Source organism: Hypanus sabinus, chromosome 27, assembly GCF_030144855.1.
Source record: "Hypanus sabinus isolate sHypSab1 chromosome 27, sHypSab1.hap1, whole genome shotgun sequence".
Taxonomy (NCBI): Eukaryota; Metazoa; Chordata; class Chondrichthyes; order Myliobatiformes; family Dasyatidae; genus Hypanus; species Hypanus sabinus.
Window position 1 is genome coordinate 2,436,150 of NC_082732.1, and position 17,052 is coordinate 2,453,201.

The following is a 17,052-nucleotide window of genomic DNA, read 5'->3' on the forward strand; positions in this document are numbered from 1 at the left end:
GACCATTCAGCTCATTGAGTCTGCTCCACAATTTCATTATGGCTGATTTATTATCCCTCTCAACCCTATTATCCTGCCTTCTCCCATAACATTTAACTAATCAAGAAACATATCATACTCTGCTTTAAATATACACAGTGGCCTGGTCTCCAAAGCCATATGTAGCAACAAATTCCACAGCTTCACCACCCTCTGGCTGAAGAAATTCCTACTCACCTCTGTTCTAAAATGACATCCTTATATTCTGAGGCTGGTCCCAGACTATAGGAAGCATCCTCTCCAAATCCACTCTATCTAAGCTGTTCAATATTTGATAGGTTTCAATAAGAATCCTCTTCATTCTTCTAATCTCCAGTGAGTACTGGCCCAGATTCATCCAACACTCCTTATACATTAATCCTTTCATTACCGGAATCACTCTTGTGAACCTCCTCTGGAACCTATCCAATACCAGCTCATCTTTTCTGTGATAAAAGATCCAAAGCTGCTCACAATACTCCGTGCAGTCTGACCAATGCCTTATAAAGCCTCAGCATCACACCCTTGCTCTTATACTCTAGTCCTTTCGAAATTAATGCTATCATTGCACTCACCTTCTTTGCCACCAACTCAACCTTCAAGTTAACTTTAGGGACTCCTGCGCACCGAATCCTAAGTCCCTTTGCAGTTCTCATTTCTAAATTTTTCCCCATTTAGAAAATACTCTACACCTTTATTCCCTCTACAAAAGTGCATGACCACACATCGTATTTCATTTGCCACTTCCTTGTCCATTCTCCCAATCCGTCCAAGTCCGTTTTCAGACTCCATGCTTCCTCATTACTATCCTCTACCTATGTTTATATCATCTGCCTGTCCTGGCCAGTTCTGGCCACAAAACCATCAAGATCATCAGATCATTGACATATAATGTGAAAAGAAGTAGTCCCAACACTGACCACTGTGGAACACCACTAGTCACTGGCAGCCAATCAGGAAACAATAACCTTCATTCCTATCCTTGCTTCCTGCCTGTCAGCAGGTCTTCTATTCTACTCAATCTTCTAAGAGAAAATGCAGTACAGCTAAACAATAAGTTGCAAGATCGTAGTGAGGTAGATTGTGAGATCAAGAGTCCAACTTATCATACTAGGGAACTACTTGTTACAGTGGGTGGAAATGAAAAATAAGAATGGTACAACCACATTAATGGGGCTACAGACCACCTAACAATTCTAGGGATTTAGAGGAACAAGTTTGTAGAAAGATCACAGACTGTTGCAAAAAACACAAGGTTATTATAGTAGGTGGTTTCAACTTCCCACATTTTGACTGGGACTCCCATACTGAATAAAGGACTATATTTATCAAATACATTCAGGAAAGTTTCTTTAATCAGTACATAAAAGTGCCAGAATGAGAGAGTGTGTGATACTGGATCTGCTATTAGGGAGCGCAATAGGGCAGATGACAGAAGTTTGTGACCACAATGCAATTTGTTTCAAAGTAAATATGCAACAAAGATAGGTCTGTTCCATGGGTTGAGATTCTAAATTGGAGAAAGGTCAATATTGATAGTATCAGAAAGGATTTGGCAAGTGTGGATTGAAACAGGCTGTTTTCTAACAAAGGTGTACTTGGTAAGTGAGAGGCCTTCAAAAGTGAAATTTTGGGAGTACAGAGCTTTCATTTGCCTGTCAGGATAAAAGGTAAAGGGGTGTAGGGAACCTTGATTTTCAAGAGATATTGAGACTCCGGTTAAGAAGGAAAAGGAGGCACTTTGCAGGTAGGAACAAATGAGGTTCTTCTGGAGTATAAGAAATTCAAGAGAACACTTAAGAAAGAAATCAGGAGAGCCAAAAGAAGGCATGAAATTGCCTTAGCAGACAAGGTAAAGGTGAATCCTAAGTGATTCTACAGATATGTTAAGAGAAAGGGGATTGCAAGGGGCAAAATTAGTCTACTGGAAGATCAGAATGGTAATCCATTTTTAGACCCAAAACAGATTTTTTTTACATCTGTATTTACTCAGGAGATGGACACAGAGCTTATAGAAATTAAGAAAAGCAGCATCAACTTCATGGACCTTGTACAGTTTCCAGACGAGGAGGTGCTTTCTATCCTGAGGTAAATCAGGGTGGATAAAGCCCTAGGGCTTGACAAAGTGTTACCTCGGACCCTACAGGAAGCAATTGCAGAAATATTTAAATCATTCTTAGTGACAGGAGAGATACCAATGGATTGGAGGATAGCCAATGTTGTTCTGCTGTTTAAGAAAGGTTCTAAACATAAACCAGGAAATTATAGGCAGGTGAGACTGACATCAGTTATGGGAAAGTTATTAGAAAGCATTCTAAGGGACTGGATTAATGAGTATTTGGGTGGACAAGGATAGTTAGCATGGCTTCGTGCGGGGTAGGTCATGTCTAACCAACCTTATAGAGTTTTTCCAGGAAGTTACCAGGAAAGTAGATGAAGACAAGGTAGTGGATATTGTCTACATGGGCTTCAGCAAAGGCATTTGACAAGGTCCTGCATGGGAGGTTGGTCAGGAAGATTCAGTCACTCAGCATTCAAGATGAGGTAGTAAAATGGATTAGATGTTGTCTTTGTGTGAGAAGCCAGAGAGTGGTATTAGATGGTTGCCTCTCTGACTGGAGGCCTGTTACTAGTGGTGTGCCGTAGGGATCAGTGCTGGGTCCATTGTTGTTTATCATCTATATCAATGATCTGGATGATAATATGGTTAACTGGATTGGCAAATTTGTGGATGACACCAAAAGTGGGGATATAGTGGACAGCAAAGAAGGTTATCATGGCTTGCAGAGGGATCTGGATCAGCTTGAAAAATGGGCAGAAAAATGACAGATGGAATGCAGACAAGTGTGGGTGTTGTACTTCACTAGGACCAAGCAGGGTAGGTTTTACACAGTGAATGATAGGGCATTGAGGAATGTGGTAGAACAAAGGAATCTAGGAATACAGGAGCATCATTCATTGAAAGTAAGCATCACAGGTAGATAAACTTTTGGCACATTGGCCTTCATAAATCAGTGTTTTGAGTATAGGTGTTGGGATGTTATGCTGAAGTATAAGACATTGATAAGGATTAATTTGGAATATTGTGCACAGCTTTGATCACCTACCTACAGAACAGATATAAATAAGATTGAAAGAGTACAGAGAAAATTTACGGGGATGTTGTTGGGTCTGGAGGACCTTAGTTATAAGGAAAGATCAAATAAATTAGGACTATTCCTCAGAATGTAGAAGATTGAAATTTAATAGAGGTATACAAAATTATGAGTGATATAGATAGTGTAACTGCAAGCAAGCTGTTTCCACTGAAGTTGGATGGGACTACAACTAGACATCATTTGTTAAGGGTGAAAGATAAAAAGTTTTGAGGGATCATGAGGGGAAACTTCTTCACTCAGAGGGTCATGAGAATGTAGAATGAGCTGACAGCACAATTGGTCCATGCAAGCTTGATTTCAACATTTAAGAGAAATTTTTGATAGGTACATGGATAGTAGGGGTATGAAGAGCTATCGTCCAGTGCAGATCAATGGAAGTAGGCAGTTTAAATAGCTTTGACATGGACTAGATGGGCCAATGGGCCTGTTTCTGTGCTGTACTTCTCTATGACTCTAAAGGCTATCCTTGAGCCAGGTTTTTCTATCTTCTGCCCAATGGCGGAGAGGAAAGACGACGGATGGGGTCTTTGATTATGCTAGCTGTTTTACTGAGGTAGTGAGATGTATAGGCAGAGTCCTTGGAAGGGAGTTCAGCTGATTCCTCAGCTTCTTGCAGTCATGTGCAGATATATTAGTTGCTGTACCAAACTAGGAGTCTTTCCATAGTGTATTGATAAAAATTGGTAAGGATCAAAGGGGACTTGCAGGATTACTTTAGCTTCCTGAGGATATAGAGACACTGATCAGCTTTCTTGGCCATGACATCTATGTGGTTGGACCTGGGGAGGTTCTTGATATTGTTCAGTGTATGATTAAAAGGCTGCTGAAGTGCAAAATGATTGAGCTAGAACTTTAACTCTGTTATTTTCTGGATTCAATTTATGATTTGAGTTATAGCTTATAAAGTATTTGGTGATTAACTGGTAAGTTAGCTGGAGAAAGAAAATCCTCACCAGTTAGTATCTGTATTTTGCAACTCATATGGCCAAGTCTGTTTATTTAACACAAAAGCTCCCCTTCTACAAGATACTAAAGACTAGAACATTTAAGGGAACAGGATGAACAACACCATTACTATATTGTTAGCAATGAAGTGAGTAGCTTGTGAGCCACCGACAGTACAGGGGTGTCACAAGTCAGGTGTTGAATCAGGACCCGACTGCAGGACACCGACATTGGAGTCCCGGAAACAGGACTAGACAGAACCCAAGGATGGGACGGGATGCAGTCGAGGCAAGGGAAGCAGGACCAGGATGAGGGACTGGGAACAAGGAGCCTGGGGTGGACTCTGAGCCCAAGACTGGACAAGGACCCCTAACCTGGCTCTTGCCTCGGGCTCAGACCCCCAAACCCAGGCAAGGACGTGACGAGGCTTGGCTAGAGACTTGGGGTCTTGAGGCTTGGGTTGAGGCTTGAGGCTTAGCTGGATACTTGGGGGCTTGAGGCTTGGCTGGAGGCTGCAGTCCTGGAACTAGGGGCAGACTAGGAACATCAATATGGAGCCAGGACTTATCCTCCAACAAGCCAGGATTCATCTTTGACAGGACACTGACTTGAGACAGGACAGTAGACAGTCATAGAGCCAGGACTTATCCTCCAACAAGCCAGGACTCATCTATAACTCCACACTAAGGTGGGGCAGGACCATCCATCAGGTAACAGCAGAACAGCCTGACCTACCCAACAGAGGCAAAGACAAGACAAGACAGATTCCCCCCCACAGGGCAACAGCAGAATGGCCTGACTTACCCCACAGAGGCAAGGACAGGAAGAGACAAACACTAAAGAATGACAGACAGTTCCATCTCTGCACCAGGGTAGCTCCAAGTAGCCATTACAGCCAGCAGCCTTGGCTGGCTACAGAAACAACCAGATCCCCACCTAGCTCAGAGTGGCTGACAGCCATCCAGCTGGCCCAGGAAACAGTTGAATCCCTACCACAATGACAGCTCTGACTACTACCAGCAAGGCTCCCAGAAGCCATGGTTCTCCAACACAGCCCCCAAGGATGGCAATAGCCCATTCTAGCCTTCCACCAGCCATCTGTGCCATGAGTCTGAAGACATGACAACACCCCAGCCACACTCAATGCCAGGGCCACTTATATTCCCAGTTCCAATATGAACCTCAGGTGTTTCTGGTTAAGTCCAACTGCAGCAAGAGACCATTGGAAAACCCGGAGTCTGTGGACTGGACCACGGACTTCGGACTGAATCACCACAAGGGGAGTAGACTGTGACCCACAGACACCACAAGGGGAGTAGACTGTGGCCCACAGACAGCACAAGGGAGGGAAGAGTGAGCGTCCTGAGATCTTGTATGGTAAGTAAGGTGAGAGAGGGAGAATTGTGAACAACGGAGACCTAGAGAGGAACTCAGAGGTAGTAAGTGCACCAGGAAAATGTACAAGAGGGGGAGTTTTCCAATGAGCAAGGGAAGAGAAGTGATCAAAGGGTTCTGAAAATATAAAAACACACAAAGAAAAGTCAATGTAATGGTCAAAATTGCTGGACTATTTACTTTGATAGTCCTTTCTAACTCAGTTCAGCAAGAACAACTGGCAGACTTCATTATTTTTCGATTTAAACCCAGTTTAAGTATCCATCCAGAATTCCTCATAAGCAGCTTGGCGTGGAGAGGCTCAGCTTTATGAAACTGCATGATTGTCTTTAAGGTTTCAACTTGCTGTTCACTGACAATGGGTTTCTTGTCTCAAATTAATGGAACTATGATGTGACTTTCTGTGACTTTCCTGCAGTAAACACATGGAAGTCATTTATTGCTGGATTGTGATGAAGCTTATTTCCTTCTCTCCCTTTTACAGAGGAAATAGCACAGAAGGCTGATGTCTGTGAAATCTGCGCTTATGCTGCCTGCACTGGCTGTGAATCTGTGAACATTGCAAAAGTACCATAAAGCTGCGTAACTGAGTGAATGTAGCTGACAAGACCATTTGATGAATAGCTACATCCATGTACAGTATACTCTTCTGTTTATAGTTCTAGAGTCTGTCAGTATGCAGAGTGATCGCTGCAATATGACTTGCAATACCATATGGCAGTACCTCCAGCCAAAGAGGTAGAGCTGTGACAATGCTAATCCTGTGACCACCCCCTTGATTAGACAGCCACCAAGTGATGGCCTTCACTACCACACCCACCTCTATGATTTGTCCTGCGAGTTTACACCTGCCTTAATGGGGACATTTCTAATGATTTTTTGGAATCGGATAAAGCTCCACAAAGTAGTGCAGTGATGTAGTGCGTAGTGCATCTGGCTGGTGGTCCCAGAGACCCAGGTTGAACCCTGACCTGTGTGGAGTTTACAACTGCTCTATGGGTCCTCCGGCTTTATCCCTATCTGTTTAAAGTGATTTGATTGAGTTAATTGGCTGCTGTAAATTGCCCATTAGCTGCTAGGAATTGATGGGAATGTGTTTTGGGGAAAATTTCAGCATAAGTGGGCTTCCTCTGTAAGCTAGCATAGACTTGATGAGCAGAATGCCTTCTTTCTATGTTGTATGGAATCATTAAAATGAAAGATTGTAATAAAAGTCTCTGGGTTTTATGTTTCTGGTTGAAGAAATAATTGATCAATAGACAGAAAGCATGTCTTCCTCAGACTGACTGACTGCTACCCCGGACATGCCCAGCTCTGCACAACATATACAGATGGCTTCAATAAAGGGGATAACCATGAGGTGTCCATGTTTAACTTTGATAGATGTGTCAGGGGACAGCACAGCAACATAGGCAAATAAAGTAACTGGGCAAGAAGAAAAGAAGATATGGTAAAATGACAGTTCATAAACCTCTGGAATTCTCTAATCTCAAGAGCTGTGGGAGCTCAGATTCTGAGGATGATCAACATTGAGACTGAGAACTTTTCTCCAATGAAGGGGTCAGGGAGGATATGCAGGCAGGCTTGGGACAAAGATTTGGCTGTGATCCTACCAAAGGATAGAATAGGCTTGATAGCCGACTGGCCAATTCCTGCTCCTAGTCAGCACTGTGTGATGGAAGCTAGATTAGAAAGACATCACGATTCTCTCTTCAGAGTCAATACCCGAGGTGTGGTTATAATCAAAATTCTCTTTTCTTTATGTTTATAAACAAGTATTTTTTCTATTATACTCACTAATCAGTTCAATGTAATAAAGCTCATCAAACACACCAGTTTATAATTGAGAAATCAACATGGGCTGCACCCACAATTGAACCAGTCCAGTTCCTCCACAGATGTTGCCTGATCTGCGGAGCTCCTCCAGTAATTTGTGTGTGTTTCTGCAGTAGATGTCCGTCCCTTCACACAACCCAGTTCACAATTCTTAATTCATTTCAAATCAGCACCATTTGAAATCTGTCTCCTAGGCAAATTCTGGTGTCACCAGGATACCTGCTGGCTATCCTGTTCCTATTCCTTCTCCAGGGGCCACCATTCCTAGAGAATGCTGTGTTGAGCAGAAGTGATGGAGTAACAGCGCCAGAAGTAAGTATTCACTCCCACTAGGCGGTAAACTGAACAAGCTGCAACAAATGTTCCGCGCAAGCCCCTGTCAGGCAGAGAGCCCTTGGTGCTGTGGGTATGGGAATGGGGTGGGGGCAGAGGATGGATTCTGTTCAAAGGGGAAAAGAAGAAAGCATGGCCAGCAGCAACAGTATTGGCTGCAGTTTCTTCTGTGACCGACGGCTGACCAAGCAGGACTGACAGTCACTTCATGACCAGAGGACGATAAGACATGGAAGCAGAATTTGGCCAACCAGTATGGCTGATTTATTTTTCCTCTCAAGCACATTTTCCTGCCACCTCTTTGTAATCATTGGCAGTCCTTACTAATCAAGAACCTATGAACCTCCGTTTTAGATCGATCTCCTCAGCTATCTGGGCAATAAATTCCATAGATTCACTACACTCTGCAAATGCAGTTTTTCCTCATTTCTTTTCTAAAGGGTCACCGTTCTATTCTGAGGCTGTGCTCGCTGGTACCCTGTTACCACTACTGGAGAAATCCATTGTACGTCCGTTCTATCATGGACTCTCAACACTCAGTAGGTTTCAATGAGATCCCCTGTCATTCTTCCAAACTCTAGTGAATACAGCCCAGGTCCAAATGTGATCTCATCAATTGCTTATAAAGCCTCAGCATTACATCCATGCTTTAATATTCTAGTCACCTTGAAATAATACCTTCTGTACTAACTGATTCAACATAGAATACAGAACAAAAACATTACAGAACAGTACAAGCCCTTCGGTTCACAATGTTGTACCAATCAGTTAACGTATCAGTCCAACCCTTCCCTCATACACAGCACTCCATTTTTCTATGTGCCTATATGGGCTGTCTCCATGTGCTGATGATCCATGTCCCTACCCAAGAGTTTTTTCAATGCCCCTAATGTATCTGCCATCATTACCACCCTGATAGCATGTTCCATAAGCATGACTCTGTGAAAAAAACTAACCTCTGATATCCCATGATACTTTCCTCCATTCACCTTAAAATGATACCTCTGAAAAAGTTTCCAGCATTCCACTTTATCTATGCCTCTAATCTTCTTGTACAACTCTATCATTGTCCATTGCTCCAAAAAACAAAGATGTAGCTCGATCAACTATCCTCATAAGACACGCTTACAAGTTCAGTCAGAATCTTGGTCAACATTCTCCTCAGTCCCATCTCTAAAGCTTCCACACCTTTCCTATAATGAGGTGACCAGGAATGAACACAATACTCCAAATATGTTCCAACAAGGTTTTTATAAAACTGGATGTTACAAGGAAGCAGGTTCACGGGTTTTGTAAATGAGACAGAATACACTGATTGCAAATAATCAGTAACTATTACTTTACAAACTGTAAAACATTTGACCAAACATCTCAATCACCTGAATCAGAAAAGCTATGATACTAAACATTCAGTAACACTTCAAAAGGTACTTCATTAAGTCTCCCCAAGTTACACAACTACAAAACTAAGCATTCAACAGGTTAATACAAAGTACACTGCAGATGCTGTGGTCAAATCAACATGTACAAAAGTTGGATGAACTCAGCAGGTTGGGCTGCATCCGTTGAAATGAACAGTCAACATCTCAGGCCGAGACCCTTTGTCAGGAATGAAGGAGGAGGGGGCAGGAGCCCTATAAAGAAGGTGGGGGGGCGGGTGGAAGGTGACAGGTGAAAAACCAGTCAGAAGAAAGATCAAGGGGTGGGGGAAGGGAAGCAGGGAGGGGATAGGCAGGAGAGTGAAGAAGGAATGTAAAGGGAAAGCGCTATGGGTAGTAAAAGAAGGCAGAATCATGAGAGAGGTGATAGGCAGCTGGAAGAGGAGGCAGAGTGAAAGTGGGATGGGGGAAGGGAGAGGGAGGGAAATAACTCTACTCTACTGCCATGATGAGGCCAAACTCAGGTTGGAGGAGCAACACCTCATATACCAACTGGGTAGTCCCCAGCCCCTTGTTATGAACATCGAATTCTCCAACTTCCGGTAATTGTCTCCCTCTCCCTCTCAGCCCGAAACATTGACTGTTCATTTCAACGGATGCTGCTTGACCTGCTGAGTTCCTCCAGCTTTTGTACGTGCATTCAACAGGTTCTCAGTTAAGTGTTTTTGTGGGCCCTGCGATATCTGCGCATACTTTCCCAGTGATTCTTCAGCACTGACCACCACCTCAGTGTAAAGGTGAGCCCCTGGAGAAAAGGAAAGCCAACCTGTCTCTTGCAATTGCTATTCTTATACCACTGAATCATCTGGAACCAGACATCGGTGCAAAACAACCAATGGGAAAGAGCTGCTGCTCTTGAAAGGGCCAATCAACAGCCGGCACAGTGAAAGCGGCTTTCAAACAGCACATAAACTAGCCCTTCACATTATATTCCACTCCTCAAAAGATGCAAAATGGGGACAATCCAGCCATCAGACTGGTATGACTCCTACAAACACCCCACTAAACTACATATAAAACACAAAAGTACAATACCTAGTATGACAAACCAAATAGTCAACCCTCAGTGTACCAGCCTTCTAGCTCCCCAAAAGGCTATCAGCCTTCCCTCAGAGAGTAATCGATATGGAGCTGGTCCCCCACTTAATCTTATACACTGGTTTGTCAAATGTGAGTGATGTTTCCCAACTTATTATAAATGTAGGTGCAGCGTTCTTGACCAATAACAGCACAAATGCCACCTTTCTTTGCAAGCAGGTAACCTAAGAAATTCCATATCAGTTTCCAGGACAGTCTGACCCTACCATATTGGGAAAGGCTATTATCCAAAACCTTCTGCCTCCTGATAGCCCTCTGGCAAGCTGGTCATCCAGGTCACTGAGGTGAATATGTACATATTCCAGACAACAGTAGCCATACCACCCCGTGAGGAGCTACAGGAGCTGGGAGCCAGTTAGTGTCCCAGGAATGCCCACCTTCACAGCAACATTCAGCATAGACAGTCATCCCAGGGTACTGTTCCCGTTCACACTTGCTGTATCCTAACGACTGGTTGAAACTGCGCTTATCATATCACCTAAACCAACATTCCTTTCCACAGAACCGCAGAACCATAGAACATTCCAGCATAGAAACAGGCCTTTTGACCCTTCTTGGCTGTGCCGAACTGCTTTCTGCCTAGTCCTACTGACCTGCACCTGGACCATATCCATCCATACACCTCTCATCCATGTACCTGTCCAAGTTTTCTTAAATGTTAAAAGTGAGCCCACATTTATCACTTCATCTGGCAGCTCATTCCACACTCCCACCACTCTCTGTGTGAAGAAGCTCCCCCTAATGTTCCCTTTAAACTTTTCCCCCTTCACCCTTAATCCATGTCCTCTGGTTTTTTTCTCCCCTAGCCTCAGTGGAAAAAGCCTGCTTGCATTCACTCTATCTATACCCATCATAATTTCATATTCCTCTATCAAATCTCTCCTCATTCTTCTACGCTCCAGAGAATAATGTCCTAACCTATTCAACCTTTCTCTGTAACTCAGTTTCACAAGTCCCGACAACGTCCTTGTAAACCTTCTCTGCACTCTTTCAAACTTATTAATATCCTTCCTGTAATTTGGTGACCAAAACTACACATGATACTCCAAAATTGGCCTCAACAATGCCTTATATAGCCTCACCATAACATTCTAACTCATGCTCAATACTTTGATTTATAAAGGCCAATGTACAAAAGCTCTCTTTACAACCCTATCTGCTTGTGACTCCACTTTTAGGGAATTTTGTATCTGTATTCCCAGATCCCTCTGTTCTACTGCACTCCTCAGTAGCAAAGTATTTCAATGGGTCTCTTCCTCTGGAATTAGAATTAATTCAAAAACTCTTCCAATACAGATTTAGCAGCACAAGACTGACTTTGTACTGACACTTATAAACTCACGTGTGACAACACCTCACCCAAATTTCTCCGAACTCAAACTATTCATGCTTAATTGTAAGGAGAAGGGGTGCAAGCCAAAATTACGCTCTCCCAACAGGTATGAGGTACCCAACCACTGACACTGAAGGCCCACCTTTTGAAGACTCTCCAGCAAGAGATATGGGGAATCCTGAACAGAATGCCAAGAATCCAGCAGACAAAGGGAGCCTTTATCCGGCTTGAAGATTTACCCTTTCCCCTTAACACCCCCTTAACCTCTCTTCCCCTGCTGGTGCTCCCTCCACAATGCATAGAGGGTGAGAGTGGGAACCTGCTCCTTCCAGACTCCAGCTCTAAGCAATGTCAAAAGCATTTCCTTATGAATCATGCAGGATCCCTCCCCTTCCCATTCCCTGTCTGCTTATCCAACTTCCATGCCCGGCTGCGTGTACCTACTTCTATCTACCCCAATCCCTACAATGACTGAATGGCTGCATTTAGAGGATGTTTGACCCCTGGTCCCATTAAAGACAGCACTACTCCTTTCAAGTGGAGAGCCGCTGCCATAACCAAATGCCCCATCATGACAAGTGTTAGTTCAGAATCCTATGGCGAGCTATCTCTATTGCTGGAAAAGCCAGTAATTAGAGCCCACTGGTCCCTTCCTCGACTGTGTTCATCCCACCCAGTGCTTTAAATCCCACTCAAGGGGGGAAGGGTACCTAACTGCTGCTGCCACCTGATCCTGTAAGGATACAATATCCTTGGGGGGAGTTAGTACCATCCTCAGGGTGTAATTGATCATGTTTGGGACAATAGGCCCCTAAAACACCCATCCCTCTATTAGATAGAGTCACTCCAGGACCCCCCATCCCATATTCTCAACAACCACATGGCAGTCCAGGCTTCCCTTAATCTTAATCTTAATCTTGAAGTGGCCCGCAAAGCACTACAAAAGGAACACATGGAGGTAGAGAGAGCTGAACTCGGAATGACATTACTGATTCAAACTCGCGCACTTAAATCCCCCCTCCCATGGGTCCCTGCGACCATCGGGGTGGACGTAATGTCAGACCGTCCCCAGAAGGTCCACCCTGAACGGGCGGTGTATCTGCCTGAGGCACCCGCACCCGATGGCGGTTCAAGTCTCGTGTGTGCGGACGGCTGCACCACCACCCCCCCCCCCAGAAATGTCCACTGGGGGAGTGGAGCCCCCCGTCTATGTGGCTTGCCTGGATGACTGGCCTCGCCTGCACGGTGCGGGTATCCTCACTGGTTGCTCAATGTCCAAGTGCACCGGTTTGAGGTGGTCCACTGTAAAAGTCTCTTCCTGGCCACCCACCTCCATGCCACACGTAGATCCGTTGTGCCGGATCACCTTGAAGGGTCCCTCGTACGGCCGCTGTAGCGGTGACCTGTGCATGCCCTTGTAAATAAAAACATACTCACAGTCTCAGAGGTCTTTAGGACACACACTAAGGTTGGGCTTGGGGTTTTTTTGGTTCGAGCGGAGATGAATAGAGAAGATGCTGGGGAGAACCGGTTGTAGTTTACGTTCCAGTGAGAGAACCATTGTGAGCAACATTTGGAAGGTGGTGTGTGCTTTCACGTTGACCGAGGGCCCAGCGTATGAGTGACAGGGAAGTTCAAGATGAGCTCCAACTTGTGCACATTAGACTGTTCAATTAGAATGGGCCCTTTCCTTTTTGCTATTCTTTACTAACTTTTTAGTTAAGATTCATAAATATAATTATTTTAATCATATGCAGTTACTGCCTGTTTTCTCATGGCATTAACTTGTAACTGGGCAGCAAATGCCACAGCATCCATACAAACCAGGCTTTGGGGTGGGATCAAGTGCAATCTCACGAGTATGGAGGCTGTCTTCCTTAGACTTACACAGCCAAGGAAACCAGGGTGTTTCATTGTGGAGGCTCACCCGGGATCAATTTAGCTGGATACTGTGTGATTGTCCTGAGCATTGATCCAGTGGGTTGTGTGTTAAAGTCTGGGTTAAACTATTGGTTTTGTAAAGTGATTACAATACGTGGCTATGGATGCTGCAGGGATGGAGTGGAGGTTTGATAAAATGGCGAGCAAAGACTTTCTTCTATTTCAGACTAGCGTTGACGTAATGGCAGTGGAACTGGGAGAGGGGGGGCCATGTCCATACTTTCCGGGAAGAGGGGACTGCAGACGAGGGTGCCGAATTGGAAGACAACTTTCCCGTAGCTGGGGGCAGAGACTTTAAAGACAAGTTGCTCTTGTTTCTGCAGAGCGAGGGGAAGGAGTGGTCTGATGTAGAATGTCTAATAAGTCCTCAGCGAGGGCTGAGCATTCTGAGTTGGTAGCGGCCCCTGCTTCTCTGGCAAATAAATGGCAAAATCTCCAGGTTCAAAGTCCCAGCTATCATAGGCTCAGCCTGTTCTCAGGAATGAAGCCCACCTCTAAAGGGGAAGAGGAGTATGAGACAGATACTTCTATTGTGAGGAGGCTAGAGGGAGCCTGTAAGGAGAAAGTTGGAGAGAGCTTTCTGAAAACATCGCCCATTCACCTTGTGTTCCAAGCTGCTTTTGAGGAAGTGCGTGGCTACACAAGGCTGGATGATGAGCAGAAATGATGGACTGTGTGGTTCACCCAGTCAAAGGCAGTCAGGTTACAGCCTGGAGAAGTAGCAAGAGTGATGAGAATCCCCAAATTTCCAAGAAATGCTGTTTGTCATCTATATCAATGATATGGATGATAATGTGGTAAATTGGATCAGCAGATTTGTTGATGATACAAAGATTGGAGGTGTAGTGGACAGTGAGGAAGGTTTTCAAAGCTTGCAGAGGGATCTGAACCAGCTGGAAAAAAATGGGCTGAAAAATGGCAGATGGAGTTTAATACAGATAAGTGTGAGGTATTGCACTTTGGAAGGACAAACCAAGATAGAACATACAAGGTAAATGGTAGGGCACTGACGAGTGTAGAAGAACAGAGGGATCTAGGAATACAGATACAAAATTCCCTAAAAGTGGCATCACAGGTAGATAGGGTAGCAAAGACAGCTTTTGGTAACCATATAACCATATAACAATTACAGCACGGAAACAGGCCATCTCAGCCCTTCTAGTCCATGCCAAATATTTACTCTCACCTAGTCCCACCGACCTGCCCTCAACCCTCCATTCCTTTCCTGTCCATATACCTATCCAATTTTTTTTAATGACAAAATCGAACCTGCCTCTACCACTTCTACTGGAGGCTCGTTCCACACAGCTACCATACTCTGAGTAAAGAAGTTTCTTCTTGTGTTGCCCCTAAACTTTCACCCCTTAATTCTCAACTCATGTCCTCTTGTTTGAATCTCCCCTACTCTTGATGGGAAAAGCCTATCCACGTCAACTCTATCTATCACCCTCATAATTTCAAATACCTCTATCAAGTCTCACCTCAACCTTCTACGCTCCAATGAATAAAGACCTAACTTGTTCGACCTTTCTCTGTAACTTAGTTGCTGAAACCCAGGTAATGTTCTAGTAAATCTTCTCTGTATTCTCTCTATTTCATTGACTTCTTTCCTATAATTCTTTCCTAACATTACATCCCAACTCCTATACTCAATGCTCTGATTTATAAAGGCCAGTATACCAAAAGCTTTCTTCAGCACCCTATCCACATAGGATTCCACCTTCAGGGAACTGTGCGCCATTATTCCTAGATCACTCTGTTCTACTGCATTCTTCAATGCCCTACCAATTACCATGTATGTCCTATTTTGATTATTCCTACCAAAATGTAGCACCTCACACTTATCAGCATTAAACTCCATCTGCCATCATTCAGCCCACTCTTCTAACTGGCCTAAATCTTTCTGCAAGCTTTGAAAACCTATTTCATTATCCACAATGCCACCTATCTTAGTATCATCTGCATACTTACTAATCCAATTTACCACCCCATCATCCAGATCATTAATGTATATGACAACCAACATTGGACCCAATTCAGATCCCTGAGGCACACCACTAGTCACTGGCTTCCAACCTGACAAACAGTTATCCACCACTACTCTCTGGCATCTCCCATCCAGCCACTGTTGAATCCATTTTACTACTTCAATATTAACACCTAACGATTGAACCTTCCTAACTAACCTTCCATGCAGAATCTTGTCAAAGACCTTACTGAAGTCCAGATAGACAACATCCATTGCTTTACCATCATCAACTTTCCTAGTAACCTCTTCAAAAAATTCAATAAGATTTGTCAAACATGACCTTCCACACACAAATCCATGTTGACTGTTCCTAATCAGACCCTGTCTATCCAGATAATTATATATATCATTTCTAAGAATACTTTCCATTAAATTACTCACCACTGACATCAAACTGACAGGCCTATAATTGCCAGGTTTACTCTTAGAACCCTTTTTAAACAATGGAACAAGATGAGCAAAACGCCAATCCTCCAGCACCATCCCCGTTTCTAATGACAGTTGAAGTATTTCTGTCAGAGCCCCTGCTATTTCTACACTAACTTCCCTCAAGGTCCTAGGGAATATCCTGTCAGGACCTAGAGATTTATCCACTTGTATATTCCTTAAAAGCGCCAGTACTTCTTCTTCAATCATCATCATTTCCATAACTTCCCTACTTGTCTCCCCTACCTTACACAATTCAATATCCTTCAATTCAATATCAATATCCCGAGCACCTCATTTACTCCATGCTGCCTATATTTATTGTAGATCTCTCTCTTTTTTCAGTTTCCAATGTCCCTTGAAAACCATTGCTCTCTCAAACTTTTAACCTTTCCTTTCAACCTAACAGGAACATAAAGATTCTGTACTCTCAAAATTTCACCTTTAATGACCTCCACTTCTCTATTACCTCCTTCCCAGAAAACAAATTGTTCCAATCCACTCCTTCTAAATCCTTTCGCATCTCCTCAAAGTTAGCCTTTCTACAATTGAAAATCTCAAACCTGGCTCCAGTCCTATCCTTCTCCATAATTATATTGAAACTAATGGCACTGTGATCACTGGACCCAAAGTGCTCCCCAACACATACCGCTGTCACCTGACATATCTCATTCCCTAAAAGGAGATCCAACACTGCCCCTTCTCTAGTTGGTACCTCTATGTATTGCTGCAAAAAACTATCCTGCACACATTTTACAAACTCCAAACCATCCATCCGTTTTACAGTATGGCCTTCCCAGTCTATGTGTGGAAAATTAAAATCTCCCACAATCTCAACCCTGTGCTTATTACAAATATCTGCTATCTCCTTGCAAATCTGCTCCTCCAATTCTCGTTCCCCATTAGGTGGTCTATAATATGTTACTACACCTTTCCCATTCCTCAATTCCACCTATATAGCCTCCCTAGACAAGCCCTCTAATCTATCCTGCCAGAGTACCATTGTAATATTTTCTCTGATAAGCAACGCAACACCTCCCCCTCTTATCCCTCCAATTCTATCACACCTGCAGCAACGAAATCCAGGAATATTTATTTGCC

At 43.7% G+C, this 17,052-nt stretch overlaps 1 protein-coding gene across 1 annotated transcript in view; it reads right to left on the bottom strand.

Annotated features, from left to right (window-relative positions):
* Positions 1-12,396: 12,396 nt before the first annotated feature.
* The window catches only part of LOC132381895 (proproteinase E-like), a 162,894-nt gene continuing 158,238 nt past the window's right edge, over positions 12,397-17,052 (bottom strand). The window contains exons 5-6 of the mRNA XM_059951606.1: positions 12,817-12,969; positions 12,397-12,492 (exon numbers count right to left, since the gene is read on the bottom strand). Coding sequence (XP_059807589.1) covers positions 12,397-12,492; positions 12,817-12,969 — 249 coding nt within the window. The remainder of the gene's footprint in view (positions 12,493-12,816; positions 12,970-17,052) is intronic.